The sequence below is a fragment of the Ranitomeya variabilis genome, chromosome 7 (assembly GCF_051348905.1).
Source record: "Ranitomeya variabilis isolate aRanVar5 chromosome 7, aRanVar5.hap1, whole genome shotgun sequence".
In the NCBI taxonomy this organism is placed as follows: Eukaryota; Metazoa; Chordata; class Amphibia; order Anura; family Dendrobatidae; genus Ranitomeya; species Ranitomeya variabilis.
Window position 1 is genome coordinate 18,256,907 of NC_135238.1, and position 18,829 is coordinate 18,275,735.

An 18,829-nucleotide genomic window follows, 5' to 3' on the forward strand; every position below is an offset into this window, starting at 1 on the left:
ATATGAAGGATTACATGTATTTTTGCCCTTGGGGGTCTTCTAGATCATTACTGCAAAGTGGAAAAAATGGGGCATGACGTAGCCAGTCCGATAATGGGCGCTTTTCATTCTCCTACAGAAGTGGATGTCTTCCCGACCATGACCCAGAATCCGCACTCTGAGCTGATGACTCACGATCCATTGTTTACCTGGCCGGTGAAGACAAGCGGCATCTGGGGAGAAGAGACTGAAAGCTGATCATCCATTGGGTGCCCCACTGACCGAAATACAGGGAAAGCTGGATGATTGGTGAAGTAGTAGCCATACTGTCTTTAACCGCTTTATCAAGACCTTCTCAATATGGCATCTCATTAGGGTCCCGTCTTCGGCCTCCTTCACATGTCCGGTTTTTAAGGGCAGCAAATACGAACAAACACATACCCATCGTAGTCAATGGTCGTGTGCACAGGTCAGGTTTTTCACACAGACCACGTGTCCGTGTGAACAACCCGAAGACATGTCGTTTTTTTTTTTTTAATCACCAACATGGACAAAATGCCTGCCATGGATGACATCGTACCAGCGCCTGGGAAAAAGTGATACAGCTCGCGCTATTCCCATTTCCCAAGCTCCGTCTGCTGAAGGCAGTTCTCATCATGAGATAAGCGCAACTAGGAGACAATAATGGGAGTTGTATCCAGCACCTCCTGTGTAAAATAAAGAATTAAATTTAAAAAAAAAACAGCGTTGGCTTCCACACAATATTCATAACCAGCAGAGGGAAAGCCAACAGCTGGGGGCTGATGTTAATAATCTGGGAAAAGGAGCAATATTCCAAAAGGTTCCCAGGCTATTAACTGCTCACAGCTGTTTGCTTAGCCTTTACTGGTGAATTTATGCCCACCCCCCCCAAAAAAAAAAAAATGACGCAGGGTTCTCCTATCAATTCAAACCAGCAAAGGCTAAACAGACAGCTATGGATTTATATTAATAGCCCGGCAAGGGGTCATGGATATTGCCCCCCAAACTACGAACATCAGCACCCTTTCCCCCCAGAAATGGGGCATCCATAAGATGCGCCAAATCTGGCACTTAGCCTTGCTCTTCGCACTTGCCCTGTAGGGTTGATGTCAGCCTTGTATTGTATTTCTCACAGTGATTCACTGATGTCAATGCAGTTAATCGCCCCGGCTCACAGAACCGAGCCTGGGAATGCACCTTCAGTGACCATCGGTAACCTCTATGATGTCACCGCTCGTTACTGAATCTATGCTCGCAGCAGCTCATTGTCTCCTGGTTTTCAGTCTGGACGGTCACTGTCTCCTGGTTTTCAGTCTGGATGGTCGCATCAAGCCACCAGATATGGCAGAGATGGACTACGGCATGGGGCAGTATGGATTATCTTCACTTCGGACAGGTGAGGGATATGGTTGTTTATTTTATTTTTTTTACAGGGGACATGGGCTTCAATGGATTAGGTTTAATGGGGAGTATAACTTTGTTTTTTTATTTTTAAATAAAAGTGTAAAACATGGTGTTTTACACCAAATATTGTTTTATTTCAAATAAATGATTTTATTATTTCTGTATGTTTATTTCTAAACTTACTATGTAGTTAGTAATGGGGGCGTCTTATAGACGCCTCTCCATTACTAACGCCTGGGCTTGATGTCAGCTGACAATACCAAGCTGACAACCCCACAATTATTACCCCACTTGCCACCGCCACAGGGCAAGTGGGAAGAGCGAGGTTAAGCCCCAGATTTGGCGCATTTTACGGATGCGCCATTTCAGAGGTGGCTCAGGGCTGATGTTGATAGCCTGGGGAGGGGGGCAATATCTATGACCCCTTCCCAGGCTATCAACCCACAGCTGTCTGTTTAGCCTTTGCTCGTTTTAATTTATAGGGGACCTTACACATCTTTTTTTTTTTTTTTGGGGGGGGGGGTGTCACCCGTAAATTCACCAGTAAAGGTTAAGCTGATAGCCTGTGAAACTTTTCGAATATTGCTCTTTTTCCCAGATTATTAACCTCAGCACGCAGCTGTGGGCTTTCCCTCAGCTGGTTATGAAAATTGTGCGGGAGCCCAAGTCATTTTTTATTTAATTCTTTATTTTACACAGGAGGTACACAGGGGGTGCTGAATACAGTACAACGCTGAATACAACACCCGATCGTTGTCGCCTGGTCACACTCATCTCAGGGAGACCAGGCAATAATGATCAGAGCAGCTTTCAGCACCCGGCGCCTGGGAACAGAGAAAACTGTACTGCTTTTCCCAGGCGCTGGTACGTGTCACATGGACAGCAAATTGATACACAGATGTCACATACGTACACACGGATGGGCACACTGACACGGATCTCACCAGTACAGGTTTTCCTGTACAGGAATCACCAGGACATGTGAAGGAGGCCTTATAGGGGTTTAGAAGAGTGTGAGTCCATAGATTACACAAATCAATTAATTTTAATGGGGATGGTGTAATACCAATTAGTGCCTGTGATGGCACTGCAGAGAAACTGAACACTTGCAGCCATAGATCACAGCAGCTGATCGTTGGGATCACCAGCATTGAGATGCTTTGTAATCAGCCTATCACAAATGACTATTAAAAGGGCATTGTCCAAAGTGAAAAAAACCCTTAAAAGCGGTTGTCGAGCTATACCAAAAAAGTTTTGGTAAAAGTTATGCAAGTCGTCTTCCAACTTGTGTCAAACACAGGAAAGAATTTCCCAAGTCACCATATGATTGAAGCTGTGCCTTCAAGGGGGCTGGCTGACCACTTATTTCAATAGCTAAGCCAGCCCCTTTTTTTGTATATACATCAGTTGATATATTGGGTTATCAGCCAGCCCCCTTCGCACACAGCTCTGGCCACTTGCTCACATGGTAAACTCTGCCCCATATGGGCCATAAACCAGAAGATGAGCGGCCGTGACATGGAACTGGAGCTTGTACTTGAACAATGGGGCATCTCTGAGACTTTAACTAGATTAGGAAGAGGCAAAACAGAGGCCCCGGGTGTTGGATCCTTATCGTATAGAGGTAATTAATGTCTTAGGGTATGTGCACATGTTGCGGATTTCTTGCAGAAATTTCCTAAAGAAAACCGGAAATTTTCTGCAAGAAATCCGCATTTTTTTTTTTGCGTTTTTTTTCGCGTTTTTTTAGCATTCTGCAAGCGTAATTAGCTTGCAGAATGCTAAAGTTTTCCTTCCAAGCGATCTGTAGCATCGCTTGGAAAACTGACTGACAGGTTGGTCACACTTGTCAAACATAGTGTTTGACAAGTGTGACCAACTTTTTACTATAGATGCAGCTTTTGCAGCATCTATAGTAAAAGATAGAGTGTTTAAAAAAAATAAAAAAAATAAAAAAATGCTTATACTCACCCAGACATCTCCTCACCGGCGTCCGTTCCTCTTCCTATAGCTGGTCTGTGCGCACAGGACCTTCCGTGACGTCACGGTCACGTGAGCGGTCACATGACCGCTCACGACCAATCACAGGACAGTGACGTCATCGGCAGGTCTTTTCACCGCACACCAGCTACAGGAACCGAAGCGACAGCATGCAGTGGAGGCGGGAAGACATCGAGGGTGAGTATATGACTATTTTTTATTTTAATTCTTATTTTTTGACCACTTATATGGCGCCCAGTGCGTGGAGGAGAGTCTCCTCTCCTCCACCCTGGGTACCAACCGCACATAATCTGCTTACTTCCCGCATCGTGGGCACAGCCCCGTGCGGGAAGTAAGCAGATCAATGGACCCCTAGGTGTGCGGAATCCCCGCAATTCCGCATTTTAATGAACATGTTGCTTTTTTTTCCGCGATGCGATTTTTTCGCGGAAAAAAAGGCTACATTTGCACAAAAAATGCGGAATACACTTAAAATAATAGGAGGCATATGTAAGCGTTTTTTTCGCGTTTTTATCACGTTTTTATAGCGAAAAAAACGCGAAAAATACTTAACGTGTGCACATGGCCTAGAAAACCCCTTCAAATAAGCTCTCCCTTGCAGCACTATTTGCCCACCGACAACTTATCATGGTACGATACATTTCCGAATACTATATACCTATATTCGATATACGCTGCCTATTAAGTGCTGCCCCGGCTATATGAGGTCAAGTCATTACAAAGAAAAACAAGTTAATTACATCTAACGATACAAGGAACCGAGCCGGACTGGCCTGGTGCGTGCCGGATACAGGATCATAACTCGGCCCCTGGCGGCTATTATTTCACTCCAGATTAAACCAACTCTTAGGCTGCCTATGAAAAGCAAAACACACAGCACATGGACAGAGAAAAAAAAAAAAAAGGTAAACGGCGCCGGTTATACCTCAGGGGACTGCCAGTCAGCGGCCCGGTGTCAGGGCACTGCCATTTTTGCAGAGCTGCATAATGTGTGATGCTACGACAACTTGATTTGTATAACACTAATTGGAGAACCATGAGTCGAAAAAGTTGCCAAAAGTAGTTAGATCAAACAGTACAAAATTTATTAAAGATACAATCAATATCAAAATAAAGTATTACCAATTACAATAAAGTGACATAGTGACTACATCCGTGGATACAATAGTGAACTAGGAACACCAGTACGAGACATGAAAATCCTGAGGTATATAGATATATAATACATATACTGTCACAATAGTGTGCACTGAAGACTAACTACCAGATAACGGCAGCCCAGCAAAGATGTATGGTAATAATGTAAAGTGCAAACGTGCTACAAAAATAGCCGGGAGCTACAGCACACACAAAATAAGTAAAGACAGTTAATTACCCATGTGGGATGATGTAGAGGTCCCGTCCGGCGCCCAGTCACATACCCCAACGCGCGTTTCGCGTTTGAACGTTGCCGCTTCCTCAGAGGGTGTGGCTTAATTGAGATCTCAGTCCCATATAAATTGCGGTCACATCCGATCATGTGACCGAGTGAGAAAAGTAAAAAAAAAGTAAAAAATGCGCATGCGTGAACCGCGGGTCCAGCTCTGTGCATCCCAAGCCTCATTCCCATAACGTCGACGCCGGTCATGTGAGCGGGCAGGCGCCACGCCCCCAACACATGACACGGGACCGCGGTACAGGAAGAGAACGAGAGGTAATACAGGCCAGATTATGCGGTATACTAAAAGAGTGACAGTGCTAAAAAATACATATATATATATACCAAAGTAATAAATGATAAGATACCAATATTTAAGTGATATTTGGATTATATAATATAACCCTAAAAAGTGAAGTGAAGTGTGGTATTAGAGGTGGAAATATCAAGCGCATTCTGGCACAAAGAGAGTGTCGCTGGATTTCCACACTGGGCACTATGACGCCCATTGGCCTCAATGAGGCACATGGCTTTTCCTCTTACCTTTGAGATATGTAAGTGTACTTCTCCCTTTCCTCCGATTTTTCCTGCTGTCCCCATCATACCGTATCAGTTTTTACTTTTTTTTTACTTTTCTCACTCAGTCACATGATCGGATGTGACCGCTATTTATATGGGACTGAGATCTCAATTAAGCCACGCCCCCTGAGGAAGCGGCAACGTTCAAACGCGAAACGCGCGTTGGGGTATGTGACTGGGCGCCGGACGGGACCTCTACATCATCCCACATGGGTAATTAACTGTCTTTACTTATTTTGTGTGTGCTGTAGCTCCCGGCTATTTTTGTAGCACGTTTGCACTTTACATTATTACCATACATCTTTGCTGGGCTGCCGTTATCTGGTAGTTAGTCTTCAGTGCACACTATTGTGACAGTATATGTATTATCTAATATATAAAGCTGAATGTGTGTATGTATGTATGTATGTATGTCCGGGATTGGCATCTGAACCGTAGCAGCTACAGCCACAAAATTTTGCACAGTCACACGTCTGGACCCCGAGAGCGTCATAGGCTATGTTGTGAGGTGAAATTTTAACCCCGCGCTTTCCAATTCACCAAACAATTTTGCCCCTATCTACATAATGGGGAAAAAGTGAAAGGAAAAGTGTTGGAGGCGTCGCAGCTACAGGCACAAAATTTTGCACAGTCACACGTCTGGACCCTGAGAGCGTCAAAGCTATATTGTGAGGTGAAATTTTAACCCCGCGCTTTCCAAGTCACCAAACAATTTTGCCCCTATCTACATAATGGGGAAAAAATGAAAGGAAAAGTGTTGGAGGCAAATTAACAGCTGCCAGATGTGAACAAGGGGGACTTAAAGAATGACAGCGATGGCACCAAAGAGTATATACTGTACAGTTGCTAAGGTGGGGCCCCAACATGGGATAATCACACCACCACGGGGATATGAACACACACACAAAATGCGCCACACACTACCACGTGCTCGAACACATATACCACCCTCAGTGCACATTTCACCACACATACACCAACCTCGCCACATAAAAGTAGAAACACAAAAGTCGCCGCTCAAAACTCGCCACGCGCAAAACTCTCCACATGCAAAACTCGCCACACGTGCAAAACTCGCCACACGCAAAACTTGCACACGCAGAAAAATTGCCACACGCAGAAAAATTGCCACATGCACAAAAGTTGCAACACATGCAAAAGTTGCCTCACACAAAACTTGCACATACTCAAAAGGCACCACACATAAAACTCGCCACGCGCAAAACTCGCCATGCGCAAAACTTGCTGCACACAACTTGCTACACTAACCTGTCACATGCAACTCGACACACAAAAAGTTGCTACACGCATGTCGCCACACAAAACTCATCTCACAAAAGTCCCTACATGCATGTCGCCACACGCAACTCAACACACACAACTTGACACACGAAACTCGCCCTAAAACACACACAAGTCTGGTATCCTTCAAAAATAAAAATCTGATTAATAAGCAGACAAACTACAAGAGCAACAAATGTACCATATAGGAATCCGGCAGCTGTCAGTCACATGACCAGTCTATTATGTGTATGTGTGAGCTAATATATACTGCCAGGGGGTGGGCTTACTGTTGGCTGGGGATTTATCAGGCTGCCATTTTAGCTTACAAATACTGAGGTAAAAATACTGACCAAATAACGTGTGAACGAGGGCTAATACAGGAGGAGATGGCATACAGCTATATACTATATACAGGAGATGACACACAGGTATATACTATTTACAGGGGAGATGACACACAGGTATATACTATATACAGGAGGAGATGACACACAGATATATACTATATACAGGAGAGATGACACACAGGTATATACTATATAAAGGAGGAGATGACATACAGGTACATACTACATACAGGAGGAGATGACATACAGGTATATACTATATACAGGAGGAGATGACACACAGGTATATACTATATACAGGAGCAGATTACCTACAGGTATATAGTATGTACAGGAGGAGATGACACAGGTATATGCTATGTATAGGAGGAGATGACATACAGGTATATACTATATACAGGAGATGACACACAGATATATACTATATATAGGTGAGATGACACACAGGTATATACTATATACAGGAGATTACATACAGGTATATCTAATATATAAAGCTGAATGTGTGTATGTATGTATGTGTGTATGTCCGGGATTGGCATCTGTACCGTCGCAGCTACAGCCACAAAATTTTGCACAGTCACACGTCTGGACCCCGAGAGCGTCATAGGCTATGTTGTGAGGTGAAATTTTAACCCCGCGCGTTCCAATTCACCAAACAATTTTGCTCCTATCTACATAATGGGGAAAAAGTGAAGGGAAAAGTGTTGGAGGAAAATTGACAGCTGCCAGATGTGAACAATGAGGACTTAAAGAATGAGAGCGATGGCGACAAAGAGTATATACCGTACAGTTGCTAAGGTGGGGCCCCGACATGGGATACTCACCACACACGGGGATATGAACACAAACACAAAATGCGCCACACACTACCACGTGCTTGAACACATATACCACCCTCAGCACACATTTCACCACACACACACACCAACCTCGCCACATAAAAGTCGAAACACAAAAGTCACCACTCAAAACTCGCTACATGCAAAACTCGCCATATGCAAAACTAGGCTCACGCAAAACTCGCCACACGTGCAAAACTCACCTCATGCAAAACTTGCACACACAGAAAAATTGCCACATGTACAAAAGTTGCACCACATGCAAAAGTTGCCTCACACAAAACTTGCACATACTCAAAATGCACCACACATAAAACTCGCCACGCGCAAAACTCGCCATGCACAAATCTTGCTGCACACAACTTGCTACACTAACCTGTCACATGCAACTCAACACACAAAAGTCGCTACATGCATGTCGCCACACGCAACTCAACACACACAACTTGACACATAAAACTCGCCCTAAAACACACACAAGTCTGGTATTGTCCTTCAAAAATAAAAATCTGATTAATAAGCAAACTACAAGAGCAACAAATGTACCATATAGGAAATACGGCAGCTGTCAGTCACATGACCTGTCTATTATGTGTATGTGTGAGCTAATATATACTGCCAGGGGGGAGGGCTTCCTGTTGGCTGGGGATTTATCAGGCTGCCAATAGCAACCAATCACAGCTCAGCTTCTATTTTGCTACAGTTAATTAACCTGAGCTCTGATTGGTTAATATAGGCAACAAAGACATTCTCAGTATAACAAAGCTAATATATGTTGTGAAATGCTTCTATTTGCTTAGTTTTTGCCTTTTAATAATTACATTTCTATCTATTTGTTTTGTGGTTTTTGTGTGCAGAATAAATTTTTGTTAACACATTCTATTTTGCTAACAGCAGTCATTAACCCGGGCGAAGCCGGGTAGTACAGCTAGTATATCTATATACCTCAGGATTTTCATGTCTCGTACTGGTGTTCCTAGTTCACTATTGTATCCACGGATGTAGTCACTATGTCACTTTATTGTAATTGGTAATACTTTATTTTGATATTGATTGTATCTTTAATAAATTTTGTACTGTTTGATCTAACTACTTTTGGCAACTTTTTCGACTCATGGTTCTCCAATTAGTATTATATCTATGGTTGAGTCGCCATCTTTTGGTAATACAATACACGGCTGATGTTCCTTTATGTGTTGATTTGTATAACATGGCTTTGTATGGTTGTCACCACCACTACATACAATTTAATTGTCTTAGTGGTCAATATGTAACATTAGACACTACGTGCAGAAGCCTGTATGGCAGCACAAGAAGTCCTCTGTGGCTCTATCAAGTGTCAGGTGTCCCTTATGATGTATATTTAGGGCACGGGGAAAGGTTTTGCCTTCATAGGATAAACCCCCTAAGCCTTTTCCCTGTATCTTCAATGTCCTGGTAACAAAGCACTTCCATAGTCGAGGACAGATCTGATATGTCCTGGAAGAGAAGCACTTCCATAACCGAGGAAGCATCTGAAACATACAGGTAGAGAAGCACTTCCATAGCAGAGGACGTATTCAATACATACAGGTAGAGAAGCACTTCCATAGCTGAGGATGTATCCGATACATATAGGTAGAGAAGCACTTCCGCAGTAGAGAACGTATCCAATGCATCCAGGAAGAGAAGTACTTCCATAGCTGAGGACGTATCGGATACATACAGGTAGAGAAGCACTTCCACAGCAGAGAACGTATCCAATACATACTGGAAGAGAAGCACTTCCATAGCGGAGGACGTATCTGATACATACAGGTAGAGAAGCACTTCCAGAGCAGAGAACGTATCCAATGCGTCCAGGAAGAGAAGTACTTCTGTAGCCAAGGAATTATCTGATACATTCCGATAGAAAAGAACTTTCATAGCCAAGAACGTGTATCCAAGAAATCCTGGAAGAGAAGTACTTCTAAAGCAGAAAAGGTATATGATGTCCTGGTAGATAATCACTTTCGTAGCCGAGAATGTATCAGATACATCCTAGGAGAGAAGCATTTAGGTAGCTAAACAAGTAACCGATACGTCCTGGTAGAGAAGCACTTCTGTAGCCGAGGACGTATCAGATATATCCTGGTAGGGAAGCACTTGTGTAGCTGAGAACCGATCCGATAGATCCTGGGAGAGAAGCACTTCTGCAGAAGTGAATGTATCCACTACATCCTGAAACAGAAGCACGTTGGTAGCTTACGACATATACGTTAAGGCAAGTTGACAGCTGGAGGTGTAGTCTGGTTTTCCATTTGCAGAACATTTCCCAGCTATATCCCTTTAAGAAAAAATAATAAAAAAAAATCTTAAGTTGATCTGGACACAGCCGTGTAATTACTGCACTTTGGTATACTTTGAGACATGGTGGAGGGTGTGCTTGCTCTCACCGATGTCCAGATCTGCCGGTAGATACATATTTTCGCTATACTGTATACTTTTCCACACATTCCACATCAAAATTATTTATCACAGGAAAATATTTGCTTGATGTTTGACCCCATCCCGTCCGCCGATCGCCGGTCCTGGACAGCGTCGCTCCTGCCATACTTCATTTCCTATGACCTCTGTGTATGAGCGGGATGTTCTGCGTTTGCTCCTTGTCACGGACCAGCTTCGCTCCGCCGCTCATCGAAGATTCAAAGGAACTAAATTCATTTTTTGTTGACTTCTACAACCTAGGAAAGCTTAAGCTTGGCCCAGATTACAGGGGCATGGGCGGACCGCCATTAGCTGGGGCGTGGGGACAGAGGCGAGCCATGTTTTTGCAGACTATTACTTCCTACTTCTTAGAGGTTCTGGTTATGCTCTGCGCCTTCAGGCTGTCAACAGCCTTGTGTTACATCATTTACCGAGGAATGTATACATCAAAGTAAAATACATCGCCACATCCCGTTACATAATAGCAAAACATAACGAAAAAGCCCCCAAAAAAGACGAGAAAAAAGAAAAGCCGCAATGGAGAGAAAAATAAGGGAAAGTTACTGAAAGGGATAAGCGGGGGTGTTGCCCATTGTATCATTTTATCCAATCGGATTGTAACTTTGATTTCTCAGCAGTATGATAAGGAGACACTTGATTGGTGGCTGCAGGCAACGCCCCCGCTTATCCCTCCCAGGAGGATCGCAATGGCAGCATGAATATTTTTGTTTAAACTTTAGCAGCTATTGGTGAATTTTTTTTGTTCTTCGCATAGTTAAAATGTGTAACAAGGCCCATGAGGTTTGAGAAGGTATCCACAGACCCTAAATGCCACAGACCTATGCAATGCATTTCTGAACCAGGAAGATCAGGATGAAAAGGGCTATAGTTTTTAATTTTCGTTACACTATTTTGCTCTTTTGCACTTTTAATATGCTTTTTTTAATAAACTGATCTCCCCATACAACGATAAATATTCGTCACTGCTACGTAAGCGAGGGAATAAGGTCATAGTAAGGAAATATATATATTTTGTTTTAATTTCCCCTCCTATACAAACAGGACCTCTATTCACAGGCCCGAATGGTGAAAAACAGGGAGGAAAAAAAAAATTAAAATAAATCTCCAGCTTCAGCTTGCTGAGAAAGGTCATTGTGCGCTTTGCAGCTCGCGCCAGGCCGATGACGCAGGGCTGCAGAGGAGACGAGCCATGGACTGTATACATAGCGGGCGTCTGTTTAGGAGAAGCTGTCAGTGTGAGCTGCCATTGTGCAGGGGGCCGCTCATCCGAGGCTAATGTATGGGACACGACATGGTTACTGTGAAATGTGCCGTCTCATAACCCGACCGTGCGAATCACATTCAGCTGGAATGGAGTCAAACCAACAAGCTGCTGGGAAAGAAAAAAAAAAGTGAACCCAGTCTGTTTTTTTTTTTTCTTTTACATTTCCTATATTTTGAGTAAATATTTTCCGGCTGATTCCAGGTTGAAGTATTTAAAAAAATCTGTACACAAGTGAAATCAGTAATTATATTAACCCCTTACAGGCAAAATTATCTAGAAAATAAACATATTATTCATTTTTTTAAATGTTATGTTATACCAGTTGTTATAATAAATTTTGCAATGATTGATGCTTTATAGCTTTTTCTTTAACTGATCTCAGCTGCAGGAGTGCCAGGATGCATCGCATACAGTGAAAGAAATTTTTGATCCCTTGGTGATTTTGTAAGTTTGCCCACTGACAAAGACATGAGCAGTCTGTAACATTAAGGGTGGGTTAATTTTAACATTGACAGATAGAATCTCAAAAATAAAATCCAGCAAATCACATTGTATAAATTATATACATTTATTTGCATTTTGCAATGAGAAATAAGTATTTGATCCCTCTGGCAAACAAGACTTAATACTTGGTGGTAAAACCCTTGTTGGCAAGCCCAGCAGTCAGATGTTTTTTGTAGTTGATGATGAGGTTTGCGCACATGTCAGGAGGAATTTTGGTCCACTCCTCTTTGCAGATCATTTCTAAATCATTAAGATTTTGAGGCTGTGGCTTGGCAACTCGGAGCTTAAACTCCCTACATAAGTTTTCTATGGGATTAAGGTCTGGAGACTGTCTAGGCCACTCCATGACCTTAATGTGCTTCTTTTTTGAGCCACTCCTTTGTTGCCTTGGCTGTATGTTTTGGGTCATTATCTTGCTGGAAGACCCGGCCATGACCCATTTTTAATGTCCTGGTGGAGGGAAGGAGGTTGTCACTCAGGATTTTACGGCACATGGCTCCATCCATTCTCTCACTGATGCGGTGAAGTAGTCCTGTGCCCTTAGCAGAGAAACACCCCCAAAACAATGTTTCCACCTCCATGCTTGACAGTGGGTATGGTGTTCGTTGCATCATAGGCAGCATTTCTCTTCCTCCAAACTTGGCGAGTTTAGTTAATGCCAAAGACCTCAATTTTTGTCTCATCAGACCACAGAACCTTCTCCCAATCACTCACAGAATCATACAGTTATTCATTGGCAAACTTCAGACGGGCCTGCACATGTGCATTTTGAGCCGGGGGACCTTGCGGGCACTGCAGGATTTAAAAGCTTTACGGCGTAATGTGTTAACAGTGGTTTTCTTGGTGACTGTGGTCCCAGCTGCCTTGAGATCATTAACAAGTTCCCCCCGTGTAGTTTTAGACTGATCTCTCACCTTCCTCATGATCAAGGATACCCCACGAGGTGAGAGTTTGCATGGTGACCCCAGATCGATGTCGATTGACAGGCTTTTTATATTGCTTCCATTTTCTTACTATTGCACCAACAGTTGTCTCCTTCTCACCCAGCGCCTTACTTATGGTTTTGTAGCCAATTCCAGCTTTGTGCAGGTCTATGATCTTGTCCCTGACATCCTTATAAAGCTTTTTGGTCTTGCCCATGTTGTAGAGGTTAGAGTTTGACTGATTGAGTCTGCGGACAGGAGTCTTTTATAAAAGGTGACTATGTAAGACAGGTGTTTTTAATGCAGGTAACAAGTTGATTAGTAGTGTCTATCTGGTCTGTAGGAGCCAGAACTCTTAATGGTTGGTAGGGGATCAAATACTTATTTCTCACTGCAAAATGCAAATAAATTTATATAATTTACACAGTGTGATTTTCTGGATTTTATTTTTGATATTCTATCTTTCAATGTTGAAAAATAGCCTACCCTTAAAATTATAGACTGCTCATGTCTTTGTCAGTGGGCAAACTTACAAAATCAGCAAAGGATCAAATAATTATTTCCTTCACTGTATGTTCTCAGCTGCAGAAGTGCTTCTCTGCCAGGATGTATCAGATACGTTCTCAGCTGCAGAAGTGCTTCTCTGCCAGGATGTATCGGATACGTTCTCAGCTACAGAAGTGCTTCTCTGCCAGGATGTATGGGATACGTTCTCAGCTGAAGTGATTCTCTACCAGATGTATCGGATACGTTCTCAGCTGCAGAAGTGCTTCTCTGCCAGGATGTATCAGATACGTTCTCAGCTGCAGAAGTGCTTCTCTGCCAGGATGTATCGGATACGTTCACAGCTGCAGAATTGATTCTCTACCAGGATGTATCAGATACGTTCTTGGCTGCAGAAGTGATTCTCAACCAGGATGTATCGGATATGTTAACAGCTGCAGAATTGATTCTCTACCAGGATGTATCAGATACGTTCTCAGCTGCAGAAGTGATTCTGTACCAGGATTTATTGGATACGTTCTCAGCTACAGAAGTGCTCCCTGCTGTGAAGCATCACATGTTACAGATACTTCTTACAGTTGTTATCCCATGAAAAGCACTAAGCAACTGTCTCCAGGATATCTGATATATCGAAATAGGGGCTATAGGACCCCCGAGAACAGACCTCTGCAGCCCAGCCTTGAATGGCGCATGGGGGGGAAATGTATATTGAACTTCCGCACTATTCACCAACTATGGGAATGTCTGAGAATCCGGAGCACCCACCCATTAACAGTGAATTTTTGGGGGGTGAATAACCCATAAATAAATGTATGCAGCTAAGAAGCTCAAATAGTTTGTTAAAAGCCTGTATACATGGAAACACACGGTTCGCATAGGAGCTATAAACTCAAAACGGCCAAAGATTTTTTTTATATAGTCCACTATTTCCACAAGAGTTTGCAGAAGTTTACACCAACATTGAACCGACGGGCATAACTAACACACAAAGTGAGAATACCGGAGTATGAGACTTTAATCTTTTCCTTCAAATAATTTCGCAAGAACCAGAGTAGCTGAATTAATTCCTTTTCCGTCAGAGCCCCCTCTAGCCCCAATCCACCATTTACAGAATGTGATGTCTGGAGCCGGCAGCGATATACGTCTGCACTGACACCACATGGGGCTTCCTCCGCCGGGCAGCCGTCAATACCAGCTACAAATCTGTCATACACAAAATAGAGAAAAATTACCGAGATAGGTTCCAACAAATCCCAGCGCCAGGAAGCTGGTGATAACGAGAGCGAAGCCGCACGCCACCAGCGCCACTCCAAGATAATAGAATTCTGGCCTCTTCAGAAACCACGAGTGCGGCTGGCTGGAAATAGCTTCTGTGAAGCTGCAAAAATAATCAGAGACACTTGTGAGAGAACAGACGATGAGAACCCCCCAAACACTGACTATTACCCCGGCTAGCGGAAGGCACACAGGAAACCTGGCAGGAATTTGTGTCTATTATTAAAGATGACGTACGTGGTGGACATAAGTGTGGTGGCACCTCACAATGGCTAAAAAATTAAGAGTTAGAAGTGGTAAGCCCCACCCCTGCATAGTAAAAGCCCCGCCCATGCCCTCCCACGAGCAGCCAGCACTCTATGCTACAGGCATTTTCCAGCAAGTACAATCTAAACTTTACTCTGAGTACGGGATGTAGAGAAAAACAACAATCTGAGCTATTGCGTTTCCAGATAAATCACATTTTGGGTTGGTCCCGAGCTCCAGGCTTCTCTCTGAACACCCACAATAGAGAGGCCATCTAGTCTTTATACAACCAGGAATTCTTCCATGAATCTGACTGTTGGACCATTTCCAGATTTCCTTCCTCCCGAGGTCAAAGAGCTCCTGATTTTTATCTAAAGATTGTTCATCTCTTTATCCATAAGTGAAAGTGACTTTATGACGAAAAACATCTGTTCTTAAAGTTTAATTTTTGCACTTTTTTCCTCCCCTTCTTCCAAGAGACATAACTTTTTTAGTTTCACTTCACTATCGCTGTTTAAGAGCTCATATTTTGCAAGACGAGTTGTAGTTCTGATAACACAATTCATTTTACCATATAACGTACTTAAAAATAAAAACATTTTTTGTCTTTTTTGTAAAAAAAAATAAATAAATAAATAATTATTTCTGAGACATTTTACGTTGATTATGCTAAGGATTTGTTGGTTTTTTTGCATGGCAAGCTGACTTTTTTTCTATTATTTTAGGTTAAATAACATGTTTTGAATGATTTTATTGCATTTTTTGGAGGGTAAGGTGTGTGGGATGAAGTTCCAGTGACACAAAAATAGCAATTCTGGCAATTTGATTTTATTTATTTTTTATTTAATATTTTCATAGACTGGACTTTTCCTGAAGCAGCGATACCACATGGTAATTTTTTTTTTCAATTTCTTGGGAAATTCTAATTTTTATAGATTTAATATCTTTAAAAAAAAAATCTTCATTTTATAATTTATTTTATAGTATCCTTAGGGAGAATGAAGCCATCATATGATCGCTTGTTTAATATGTACTGTAGTATTAGAGTATAGATAGAAGATGATGCTTGCAACCTTATTAGACCCCATGTAAGTGATGACCACTGCAAAGGAAGAACCGGGCCGGAGTGATGACTCTTCCACCCGCACATTAGGAGCCGCGAGTTTCCGATCACACATAATGGTTGTGTACATTGCAGATCTGCAAAGTCGGCAAACAAAACATTAGGCCTCATGTGACCCGAGAAGCCAGGGTAACATGGACGTGTACACTGGGTAGAAAACGTTATGGTCATCTGCCAAGTTGACAACCAATGCAGGAGGCCGAATAATTGTCCACAACGGTTGTCAACCAGATTTACAGAAATACTAACTGGTATGTAAACTATAACTGGCAAGGAAAACATCACTGTGGGGCAAGAAGAAGTTGGCATAATCTACAGGGCATCCATCCGGAACCAGCTGTCTCCAAAAAGCTTGCAATTTTTACACTGCCGACGCCTATAAAGACTGAAGAGGTTAAGGGAGCGATGCTCTGCGCCACGCTCTCATCTCTGCGCCACGCTCTCATCTCTGCGCCACGCTCTCATCTCTGCGCCACGCTCTCATCTCTGCGCCACGCTCTCATCTCTGCGCCACGCTCTCATCTCTGCGCCACGCTCTCATCTCTGCGCCACGCTCTCATCTCTGCGCCACGCTCTCATCTCTGCGCCACGCTCTCATCTCTGCGCCACGCTCTCATCTCTGCGCCACGCTCTCATCTCTGCGCCACGCTCTCATCTCTGCGCCACGCTCTCATCTCTGCGCCACGCTCTCATCTCTGCAGACACAACACATCTCGAGGATCTCTTATCGGACACATTACTGCACTTTGTCATAACCTGAGCTGTTTGCTTTCTGCATGAAGGAACCCCTCACATACAGAGGGCCGATGCCGACTCTGGAGGGGCCATCTGCTGTGTGTGGGGGGGCGCTGGTGCTCAGCAGGCAGGGGGCCGTCATGTGAATCAAGAGACAATTCACGCTGCCAGGTTACTATTAAACTCCTCCTGCAGCTCCCACATTATGCCCTCCATTTACAAGGCGGAAAGTTATGCTGGGAGCAGCGGCGTATAAAACACCCAAAGGTCCGGCTCCCTTACACGCACCAGCAGGGATTTAGCAGTCTGTAAAGCATTTCTTCACCACGTCTAATACTCCAGTCACATTCTGAGCTGCAATCTCAATTCAGCCTCTGCTTGGAAGAAATGTAACTGTTGCAAAACACGTCCCTACCTTTGATGTTGGGTCTTGTGTTACAGTTCGGGCCTCGGCGTTACATAACAGGGCCGTCTGATATGCGACACTTCACAATAGACGTTACTGTCCACAAATATATAAAACTCCCTAATCTTATCTGCCCGGAGGATAAAATAACGTTCCAATGACGCACAACGTTTTAGAGCTACAAAACTAGGGATCTTCTTAAGAGTATAACTCCCAATATGCTGCAAACCTGACGTCCTGCCAGAAAACTACAACTCCTAACAGGCTCAAAATCAAAGGGACTAATAATAAAAAAGTCATTAAAATATTCACATTTTTATTGATTTACTTTTTACAACTCCTTTTATTCCCTCTTAAACATAAAAAAAACAAATATACGAGTTATGTGGCATCGCCGTGTCTGTAAATATCAAAATAGAAGTTAATAAGTTAATCAAACCATAAAGTAAAGGGAAAAACAAAACAAACAAACTTGAAAACACCACAACTACAGTGGAAAGAGACGAACAAAAGCCTTCTGCCCGTAATTCCATACATTGAAAAGTGAAAACATTACAGGTCTCAAAAATCTGGTGACAGACCCCCAAACCTTTTTTTTTTTTATGCATTTCCTTTTTTCTTTTCACATAGGTGTATAAAAATTCTCACTGCTGGCAGCGACAGCGAAAGGCCGAAAAACAAACTGGGAGGGACAGATTAGACTCAGCGATAATAACACCCGAGCAAGAGAAAGGACTACACAGCGAGAACAACAAGGACCTACTGCCCAGGAGAAGCCAACCCAGAACCTACACTACATGGGCACAGTACAAACGGGGGACATAGTAATACTGCAGATCCTGTACTGATCCTGAGTAACCTCCTGTATTATATTCCAGAGCTGCACTCACTATTCTGCTGGTGCAGTCACTGTGTACATACATTACATTACTGATCCTGAGTTACATCCTGTATTATACCCCAGAGCTGCACTCACTATTCTGCTGGTGCAGTCACTGTGTACATACATTACATTACTGATCCTGAGTTACATCCTGTATTATACCCCAGAGCTGCACTCACTATTCTGCTGGTGCAGTCACTGTGTACATACATTACATTACTGATCCTGAGTTACATCCTGTATTATACTCCAGAGCTGCACTCACTATTCTGCTGGTGCAGTCACTGTGTACATACATTATATTACTGATCCTGAGTTACGTCCTGTATTATACTCCAGAGCTGCACTCACTATTCTGCTGGTGCAGTCACTGTGTACATACATTACATTACTGATCCTGAGTTACATCCTGTATTATACTCCAGAGCTGCACTCACTATTCTGCTGGTGCAGTCACTGTGTACATACATTACATTACTGATCCTGAGTTACATCCTGTATTATACCCCAGAGCTGCACTCACTATTCTGCTGGTGCAGTCACTGTGTACATACATTACATTACTGATCCTGAGTTACATCCTGTATTATACCCCAGAGCTGCACTCACTATTCTGCTGGTGCATT

General features: G+C 43.0%; 1 protein-coding gene across 6 annotated transcripts in view; it reads right to left on the reverse strand.

The window, feature by feature from the left end:
* The window catches only part of PEMT (phosphatidylethanolamine N-methyltransferase), a 77,428-nt gene that overhangs the window by 31,289 nt on the left and 27,310 nt on the right, over positions 1-18,829 (reverse strand). For all 6 annotated transcript variants that reach the window (XM_077274317.1, XM_077274319.1, XM_077274313.1 and 3 more), the window contains one exon: positions 14,768-14,913. In XM_077274317.1, coding sequence (XP_077130432.1) covers positions 14,768-14,913 — 146 coding nt within the window. The remainder of the gene's footprint in view (positions 1-14,767; positions 14,914-18,829) is intronic.